The sequence below is a fragment of the Glarea lozoyensis genome, assembly GCF_000409485.1.
Source record: "Glarea lozoyensis ATCC 20868 chromosome Unknown GLAREA16, whole genome shotgun sequence".
Taxonomy (NCBI): Eukaryota; Fungi; Ascomycota; class Leotiomycetes; order Helotiales; family Helotiaceae; genus Glarea; species Glarea lozoyensis.
In genome coordinates this window covers 1,438,527-1,449,256 of record NW_007360990.1, presented here as the reverse complement: position 1 = coordinate 1,449,256, position 10,730 = coordinate 1,438,527, and the positions used below count along the sequence as shown (strand labels likewise).

Sequence of the window (10,730 nt, the reverse complement as noted above, 5' to 3'; positions counted from 1 at the left end):
GAAAGAAGAGGAAGATATCGTTATCGTGAAGTTTCCAACTTCCTGATATCGAGATTGCAGCTTCAGGCTGAATTGTGAGGTGATTAAGCGATGGCACGTGGGCCCGAAACAGATGGATGAGCGTGGGGAAACCAGATACCGAACAAGATAATGATGAGCTTTGAAGAGCGATAGGGGCTCTCTATATATTGTATCCACCCTGGAGTAAGACATGGAGGAAGGCCGGCGAGGGACGCGAGGGACGCGAGGTATCGTAGGTAAAAGGGAGTTGTAGCCTAAAGATGTGTTTAAGGTGTGACTTACACACCACTTCAGATATACTCTGAAACGCGAGACTTGGCTCTGATTTTGTATGTCAGGGGTAAAGATAGTGTTGCGTGATTTTGAGCGTGGAAGTTTGCGACGGGTGAAGGTACGGAGTTTCTGGATTCGGGTGGTGACTGGTTGGTCTACGCACCGAATGTCACCTTGCTTACTGACTGGAAGGAATCTGGGAGTTCGACGCCGTGATATCCATAGTTGAGCATTTGCTAGTTATAGAGTATTTCAATGTAGTCAGCGTAGACATTTCATCATCAGGGGTGATCAGATGAGTAACAACGGTACCAAGAGGGAGCCCGGACTAGAGTGTTAGCACTAGCCTTTGGAAGCACAGCACTGCCTTCCACTGCATATAGGTGCTTTGTAGATCAGCTTTGAAATAATCTGTAGCAGTTCCCAATAATCGATAGGGATGATGTTCCCTCCACCAAGTCACAGAAACCCTGAAAATACCGATGTTGTGGGTCGGCGCCAGCCGTTCTTCGGGACTCACTGATGAAAACAGGGTGAACAGCAGGTCATGACAGGGAAGAGGGGTAAGCCTTTTTGACGCGGAGTGCATGACGGTAAGCCAACACATCCAGTAAGACTTTTCGTCTTTTTCCACGCAACCATTACGGCTCGGGCGTGTCCATTGGAGGGCCTCTGCGCCGGGAAGGAAGAGGCGTGGCATTCTGTAGCACGAGTACGAGGTGCTTTGAAGGCAGTTCTCCGGTCTGTAGTCCATGGTATCGGAAGCCGTACGTGATACGAAGGCGTAGGAAGCGTTGCTGTACGACATGCTGTAAGTTATAGCTGTCGTAACACGAAGAGATACCTAATTTTCCTCCCTAACATTTCGCTGTGCCTCGCATTCTTCATGATATGCTACATACTGTACACCGGAACGAAGACCCCCATAAAACGTGCCTAAGCGATAGGCGTTCAAGGCTCAAGTATAACCTGGAATACTGGGCAGCTCGGCAAATCCAGTCTTTTGATCCCCCAGGAGTGGGATGATCAAGCAACGTTTCAAGGAAAGTTTTGTTCAACCGGGCGATAGGAATGAGCTTAAATACAGTGTCTTACGATAGATAAACTCTTTTGATATCTCTTGACTAAAGGTTAAACGTCATACCAAGTGATGTGCCACGAGATAATGAGTCGAACGAGCGAGTTTGGATAATTCAAGATGTTGACCGTTCTCTGCCATTTTTGATTTATGTCCAGGTTCGCCCTAGTATGCGGTACAGACCTTCCTATTCACTCAACCCGAAGAGGTACATGTCTCGCTAAACAAAAAGGGGGGAGGCCAAGAAAAGCTAGGACCAGGTACGTAGGTACTTTCGTACATATTCTCAGGCTAACCGAGATTGCTTCTGATCGTCGTTATGTTCTGCAGGAGCAATAGTAGAGGACGTTGAGAATTAAAACCTGGCAATACGACTTCGTATCCTCTACCGCCTAATTTGACAGAAGCTACAAGAGATTTAGGGCAGCCGCGGGCTACCGACATCGGCTAGCAGAAACTTCTACGTCATCACGAGAGTACAATTATGGATGTAGAATTTTGAATGGTGACATGGTGAATTGAATGTTTGTTACAAACGCAGTATTCGTTGTGCTGCTGAGGACATGTCGCTGACCAATTCCGATAACTGTTTGGAGAAATATGTTTGATATGATAACTGGTAGCTGAATGCTGAAGTAAATCTAGACGTTGAAATCGAACTATAGAAAAAGAAAAAACCACAATCCGAAAGAATTAGGAACTACATAGGCTATGGAACGTAAGCTTAGGTAAAGCCACAAAACAAGTATCTGTCATCGCTAATATAAATCTGAACAAGAGATGGGTTGCATTTTGCTAGACGACAAACGTAGAAACACGCAAATTACAACCACCACTTGGAACCTACACTGCAATCTAGTACACTATAGTAACAATCTACGACTTATTTTGCTACTGAATTAATAATTTACGCACCTAATAAATGTGCTAATATGATTCATGGCCTCACCAAAAAAGTCAATCGAGTGTAGTAGCGAGCAAAGTAGACGATCTCGCGGAGGACAAAATAAGTGTCAATTATCTATCCACTAATCATTAGACTGGAAGGGTCGACTTAAAATAGAGCTCAAGAAGTCTGATTTAATCGAAATAATTTCCGGAACCTACTAACCCTACGATATCTCATTAACTTACTTAAAGAAATATCGTGTTTCGACTACAACTTGTTCTGTCTACTACGAGACGATATACACTTTAAGTAATACCCGTTGGTATTTTGATGGATACTACTCAATTCCAGTTATAAACAAAAAATGTCCTTTTTAATTTCATAATTCAGCCTCAAAGCCTACACGAAACCAACATAATTCACTAACATAGAGCAAGAATTCAAAATCGAACAACTTGCCGTTTTAAAAACGTAACCTTCACCACCTCAGTTAATCAACACCACAAACTTTTTGCTTTTACCTTGACTTCCACGACTTAAAACACGAAAACCACCAAGTACCGCATTCCAAATTTGCAATCTACATCAAGGATAGAACTTAAGTTGCCCCACGACAGCAACTGCGCCACAACTTCACTTTATTACACTCTGCAAAATTATGACGATATTCAATGTCAGAAAGCAAGATACAATTAGCTATACGCTAACTTCTTACATAGCTGATCAGACATGCTCTTACGTTCGAGGTAGATGTAACATACCCAAACCCCTATATTTGCCAAAGAAATTTGAGAAGATACATATATATTCTATCCTGTAATAAGGACAAATATGTTCCTTAAAGAAGGTGTAATGGTAGGCGGTTGCCTGATGCCAATATGCTTCTACAGTGTCCCGTCAGTCTTGAATTAGAATGGCAGTAGAGCGAGTTTACATCGCTTAATAGATGTATCTTTTATACTTCATGAGCTTGAACAGACGGAATTCATGTGAAATTCTTTCTACAAAACACCTTGAGATTAGATCCAATCCAACAGTCTAAAATTGAAGAACCAAATTAATAGTATTTTGAGTTAAGACGTCGCTCAGATGCCATTTAGTCAAATTTCATTCAAGCATTGAAGTATCCCGAAACCATTTATCCCGTAGTACATTGAAGAACAATAAGTAGCCAATCACCAACCTACATATTACTATACCGAATAACACAGAGCAACGTCCTGTAGCTTTCATATTGCCTTACTGCTAAAGAGAATATCCATCAGCTCAACATCTTTCAAAGATTTAGAAAAGTCACAATGATATCCGGGAGACTTTATAGAACAGTGTCCAACCAATAAAGCGTCTCAAAACAGCTTGCAGAATAAAATAAAACTGGCAGAACCTCTTACCAAACTAGTCTACGAAGCGAAGTACAATTCAAAATGGGAAAGCATTTTCAACTAAACTCTAATTGCATCTCAACAGAATTCGACAACCTCATATTACTAAAAAAGGAGAGACACAATAAACAAGATTATCTTAACTTTATGGAAGAAATATCAAGTTTTGACCATCAGACTAATGGTTATCTCATTTACCGCAAGGAGGGATCTTGTTTGCGGATGTTTGTTTCTATGTCTTGTGTGACAAAGTATTGGTCAATCAAGAGAATTGAGAATACGTCACGTTTTTCCAACTCTTGAATATTCAAATATCTATAAAGGATAACTAGATAAATCTCGGTAAGTCACTTCGGAAATTCAATACACGGAAAATAACTCCATCTGCTGCAGAGTATCTTTTACCTCCATGTATCTAATTATAGCAAGAACCATTGATGTAGTCAGCTTATAATTGATTGCAATGCAACAGTATACAAATAAAAATTCAATAAGTCATGCAACATCAATTAATTGAAACTCAGCGGTAAGCGAACAAGAAGATCTCGATGATATTTCTTAAAACGATGTTTATAAGCGAAAACGATGAGTCAATACGTCGATACGTCAAATAAATCCACGCTTACATTTTCAACCAATATCCATCAATTGAAGAATCAAGAATAGATAGCAGAGTATCATTGCTAGCCATTAGCTGATTCCCATATCTTCATCAGGCTTCCGTTCCACAAGCCCGCATAAAAGACGAGACAAATAAGAAGTCTCAAATTTGCCAAAAATGTTGGAACCACGTGACATAGTCAACATCGCCTACCAGGGCAAATCTTGTACCCCCCGAGGTCTGTACGAAGATATTCCATTACCGCGATATCCCATCGGCATACCGAGGCGACCGAGTATCAATCCCACGTGAGATTTGCCCTACCATTGCATTTGCATGTCCTGGGTCCCCAAAAGGAACTTCTCATCAGTGAAGTACGTCACGGAGTGTAACTCCAGGCAGCGACGGAACCATGGTAACAGGGCTGACTTACCTAGAAAGCGTTCTGGATCTTGATGAGGTTGATGAGATCCTGGTGGGTACCTGGATTTTGAATTAAAGAAGAAGCGCGGAAGACGCCAACTATGGCATCACGTGGCTGATACAGGATCTTGATCAATGGCAAGCCTTGAGATATCCCGTCCTCTGACTTGGATGAAAACAGCAATGGATGACCCCCAACTTCAGTGACACAACGATTGCTTATCTTCCAAATAGGACCCCGGTTCAGAAGCAGTAGAATAGTGAAACCTAGCAAATTGCTTGTCCATTTGTTGGGCACTACACAACTGGAGTGATATCTTCCTTATTGTTCTCCCTGTCCCTTACCCCGCGATGTATCAGTCTTTTTGGTGGCGTCTTTTTGACTAGGTATGCATGCTGTACGAAGTAACGCTGTTGGAACGTAATTGCAGCTTTGCCAATTATCCAATTGAGCATCAACTAGGTAATGGATAGAGGGCCGAGCCTGAATGGGCACTGCCTGGTCTCTCGGCATTGATATGTCAAATTCCTTTTGGGGATTTGCCCCTCTTTCTTTGAAGAATTTGGTAACACGGGAACACCTGTATACCACGTCTTCCAAGGTTTCTGCTCACGGTTCTTATCAGGGCGTAACCGTAGTCGATGGTGGTAAGATGGGACTCAGGGACAAGTCATTTTCCGCCTCACATTAACGTCTCTTTGATCAATGTTACTGTGACACTGCAGTAGCTGGGAATTTAGTGATCAGGTACAGCATCATAAAATAGGTCACATGCTAGAGAATCCACTACGACAACTTTGCTGCTCTGTCAGACGAAACGAGGAGCAAGCAACTCATGTCGGTTCCCGTTTATCATGCAATTCTATTTATTCGCATCACAAACACATTCGCGTTGCGGGGTGACCGAACAGCCTCACTTTCGAATGCATTTGGTGGAGTAAATCGAGATCACTTGCATAATTCAGGTGCGGCTGAACAAGCAAACAAACATGATCATGGAAGTACGAAATTGCGTTTGAAGGGTGTTGAACGTTGCGGGATAAGGTGAGATGCTAATTGTGAGACAGGCAGGCCACAACTGGACACAATCGGACCATGATCAAATCAGAGAGAAACACATAATAAGGCAAATTGAAGCCTAGAAAATGGCAAAATAGGTCGCCAATTGTGACTGATCGAGATGAAAGAGAGGATTCGTCCGGACGTGAATTGCTACGGATATCAATGCCGAGAAATATAGAACACGATAGAAGTTCAAACATGAATGCATTAACCATGATTCCGGTTCTGCAACCCATACCTGCTCGATCGAAGATCAATTGCGGGGTATGAGGTTAGACCCTCTTGGTCACTATGGGACAAATTGCAACGTTTGTCAGCCCACGATGCTAAGTAAGGTAGTGGTGGCCTTCAGGATTTGCTTAATTGACCACAGATTGAGCGAATACGACATATCGGATTTCTCTTGTGGTAGTGATGTGCATGTGGTATAGATTGAGAAAGCGAGCTTGATTGTCTAACTAGGAGATGAGGGGTAAGAAGCAAAGATAATGCAGGGGAGGGGACTCGTATGGTGATTTTGGGAAAGTCAAGAGAGTAACTCCGTCGAGTTCCAAGCGATATCATGAAGATGCACTTTGCCGCACCCAGCGACAAGAATGTGGAGAAAGGAAGCTGGCGCAAGGCGCACGCCTCCGGGCCGCACCTGAAGAAAACACACGTTTGTGCAGCTTCTTGCAGGGCTGTTCTCCGGTGATTTCAACCGGACACCATTTAAGCTTGGGCCAGAGAGAAGACGGGTAACGATAGGAAAGGAATCATTGAGGTCTTGTTGCAACGGTGTAGCGCCAAAGTTCTAGTTGAAGATGGTGCCGCTATATTGTTTCGTGCCATCTTGAGCTCAGAAGGATATCCTCGCCTCATACTCGCTCGCCACAAAGAAACGTATTTCTAGCATAACTAAGAAATGCAATATTCCAATGTGGTGATACCAAGGACGCGGGACTCGCCCGCTCTGGAGCTAACGCCGTGCAACAAAAACCTGGTAGGAACAGAAGAGTCTCCGACCATGTATTGAAGCCGTCGCAGGACAGACGTAGGACAAGAAGAGGAAAATAAATGCACTCGCGATAACGATGAGTTGGGAGCTCTGGCATCGCAAATATTCGCACCGAGGCAAACCCCTCTTGCCTCTTGAGGAATTCTGCCACTTGAGAGGTGCAACATGAGGAACATTCCCGAGACATGGTCTGGGCAGGAGGACTTGAGGAAGTACAGACAGATCGAGCTTCGTATACGGTGCTGTCTCTGGTACTTTGACTGTTGACACCTTCAGCTAACACATTTCAACCGACTTTTCAAACTTACCACACTCATGAGCGCAAATTATAAAGTGGTTCCCCTCACTTTTATGTTGTTGGGTACTATCCCACGAAGTGACTTGTGACCTGTTAAGTACATGTCCCTGCGGCCAGAGGTCTGCTTGATAAATCTGCTTGTCCATAACGGTCTTAGAAGCCGATGCACGAAGCGCTTTCTGGTTCCAAGGATATCGAAGGATCCGAGCCTATTTTGGTGTCGTGGATTTGAAGTACTCACATGGCTTGTGGCAACTTCGTTTTAATGCCCCCACGCACAAGCAATGCCATGTTTGTTAATATATCTTGTTGGGGGTTAGTACTTGCGGACCAGATAAAGACGTCCATTTCGTAACAGCTGATAACGAAACAATTTAGAACCGGGCTAACAGTTGCAAGAGTCTCAAATTGATATTGCTTACTTTCTAGCTCAAACACTGCTCTTGTCATCCTGTGAGCCTTCTTGCGCGTGCTCTCCCCACAAACTTGCTGCTGCTATTTCGGGCTTCAGATTGTTTGTTTTGGCTTGCGTTCATGCAAATCACCGCTGCGTTTCAAACAATTCGTGAAGATCTGAGTGGTTGTAAAAGTGGGACACACCCATCGAATTGGTCGAGCAAGGTCGCTGTTGCAACTTGCAGAATGATCCTTCCTAGATAGACTAGGTGCAGGATGTACCGAATGTCTGTCGAGTCAAGGAAGGCACTGGGACGGATTGCCATGCAGAATGATTATAAGAATGGCTGAATAGTCGACAGAGAGCGTGGGGCTTCCAGTTGAGGCAATAATCAGTTACCGTTACTGTTGGTTAAGTTTTGTGAGCGGAAGAAGGATGAACTCGTGGTGATGAGATAATCTAGCTTTTCGCTTATTGATAGTACTGCATCGCAGCTCCGGTCTGATAAGCCCGTTAAGAGGCATTTCACTGCCGATTTAACTATTAATGAGTTGGACTGAAAATTCAAGATTTCACTATCACTACAGCGGTCTGCCAGACGGTTTGTGCGAATTCGCTTTTTGCATAGCGAAACGCTACTGCGGTGGTTACCTCAAGTAGAACATACGAAGTACTCCAGAGGTATTATTAGTGAAAGACAGGACTGTTCATTGTGGTCTGGCCTCCACTCGATCTTCCAGCTATTAGTTAGTGGTTAACACTACTCTGCAGCACTTACCTGTTTTCTGCAGGTTATTTCACGCTCACGCATGACATTTGGACATGACGCTTAAGTTCATGTACCTCCCCTCGACTGACAAGTATGGGTTCAGGAGTTAGTGTATGTCGCTCACGGCTAGCGACATAAGAGAGCACTTAAGCAGAAGTAATTTGCAGAGGACATGCCGACAGCGTCTGCACATTGACGGAGGCAACTAGGTGAGGTGGCATAGCATTGATGGTGTCACAATTGCTGACACGCTGAGGCTCTGCCTATCCATGGTCTGATGCTACTGCCTCGACATTGTCCGAGATAGCTCCTTGAACCGTATTGATGTAACACACGCCTCATCATTGCTTGAGCTCCCTCATTGCTTCCGACAGCGGGTACAGGAGTACAGCCGTAGCCAACGCAGTCAAACAAAACTCGAAGCCCAAGGTACAAACCAAGACTCCAGACTTCACGATAACTCGAGCATCCACCACTTCGAAGTGCTCGCTACGACCCCACGGCACCACTATCCGGCTTGGTCAATCGTACTCGCCGAGTCCTCTGTCGCTGTCGCGTTGCCGTCACCTTCAGGGGTCATGCTCTCAAGACCTTGATCGCTAAGTTGCTTGGATGGCCGACAGACTCTCGGACAGAGAGAGATTATTCGGGTGCCCAAGAAATCGCAGGGCTCCCTGAACGGCTGAACCCTACCAACCCTGGCATCATCATCGGAACAAATCGACCATCCCTTCTTCTTTTTTCCTTCGATGCAGATCAGTGAGCTTCGATGCGTCGATACGGCAGCCAAACCCTGCCAACGTCGCCTCGCTTCCGTTTCTGCCTCCTGAGATGCCGCACGTCCCAGTCTGCCAGAGATATGTCCTCCCGGGCGCCCCAATAGTGTTGCAAATATCTGCCATGCTGAAGGCAGGCGTCCGGGTGCGACGTGTCTGTCGTTCCCCGTGAGCTGCTCCTGTGGTGGATGTGTGATGGTACCTCAATATGTGTCACCCTCTCGACACCACCAAGCAGAGCGGGCAGACACTTTGCAAACAGCAACAAGGTTTGTTTGCTGACATTCTGGCGCGCAAGTCCAACGGTAAGGTAAGGTATGGGGAATGGCACGTGCTCAACCAGACGAATGGTAAAGGACAGGGGGGTTGACGCTCTGCTTCCCTGCAGTGCACTCCTTTAAGCGGCGTCCTTCGAACTTTCTCGCTTAAGGTACGTCTCCCACGCACGCAATCGCTCGTTCTTGACTCCTTTCCATAACGACAACCACCGCATTATTATTCACCCATCCTTGGTCTGCCATTCTCGAATGAACAGGCCAAACCATGCTATCCAACTTCGCTGTCCTTGGGTCATCCTTCTTCCCGGCACCACTTCGAATTGCTTGCGCTGTCTGCTTCCCGTTTGTGCCGTTACCGCAATGCGCTCTTGGTGGAGAATCCCAAGCACATGGTGAGCACACCAGCGCACTATGATTACTCCCGTCACCCGTGTTCGTCTGAAACCTCCGCACCTCTTTCGGGAGCAAAAGTAGTATCCGGAACCGACAGGTTGAATTACGGTGGGCCAAGCGGCAGGAATGATGCCTGGTACTGTGAAGCTTCTGAAGCTTGTGTTGATTTCGTTTGCGGTGGACACCAAACAGACGATGCTGTCGAAACGTGACAAGATTACCGGTTGATAAACCTAAAAGGCGTTTTATATGTCAAAGTACTGGACACAGAATCATCGACAGCAAGCCGATCGCCAGTACGTCGTACCCCTTCCCCTCGCACCGCTCCGTACGCAGCTGGGCACGCTTGGTTGTTCGCTTCAGGCACTGGTGGACTGACTTTGAGGTCACAACTGTTGGGTGACGACACCAGCAAGATCAACAGCTGCTTTTGCAGCCCGAAAAAGGGTTGGCAGGGGCAGCACATGGCCAACTGGACACAAGGAGGGGCATGAAGTTGGCTGATTGGCTGTGGGCTCTGCCTTATGTTCCTGACTGCAAATCGTGGCCTTTTTACGAAGTGCTTGGTATGGCGCGCCCACACATCGTTTTGCCCTGCCCCTCTGAACGAACATGCTTCTGTTCTGCTTCTTGCTCGGGAAAAGATACGAAATGAGGGACTTCAACCCACGCCAGATAATAGTCTCATTATAGCGGCTTCCAAGTCATTGCATGAGCGAGGGATCCGTCTACACGAGATACATGAACCGTATTAGAGGTAACATCGACATGAAATCCGAGCTATCATCTTCTGCAGCAGATGGCGCTCCTTCTTGAACACGAACGAATTGGCACGTCGAACGTGCCTGGGCATGTCCACTTGCGTGGTGGTACAGTATCTGCATCCTCCTACGAGTCCTGTGGTTCCTCGTTATTATTGCCCCTCCATGTGTTTTCATCCACTCGATGGAGTACCGAGCCTGTTAAGTGTATTTCCGCTCTTCTGTCTCGTTACCAAAGAGCTACGTGGTTGCCGTGCCGTACTTGAACAGAAACGCAGCGCAATGTGACTTAATCTGCTCTGCATCTCGACGCGCGCTGCAAGAAGATAAG

At 45.7% G+C, this 10,730-nt stretch overlaps 1 protein-coding gene across 1 annotated transcript; it reads right to left on the bottom strand.

Moving 5' to 3' along the window:
• Positions 1–472: 472 nt before the first annotated feature.
• Positions 473–1,102, bottom strand: GLAREA_07736 (uncharacterized protein; the record flags this gene model as incomplete). The annotated part of the gene is made up of 2 exons (XM_008082423.1): positions 473–622; positions 815–1,102. The coding sequence occupies 2 exons, from the start codon at positions 1,100–1,102 to the stop codon at positions 473–475; spliced, it is 438 nt and encodes a 145-aa protein (XP_008080614.1).
• Positions 1,103–10,730: the final 9,628 nt, after the last annotated feature.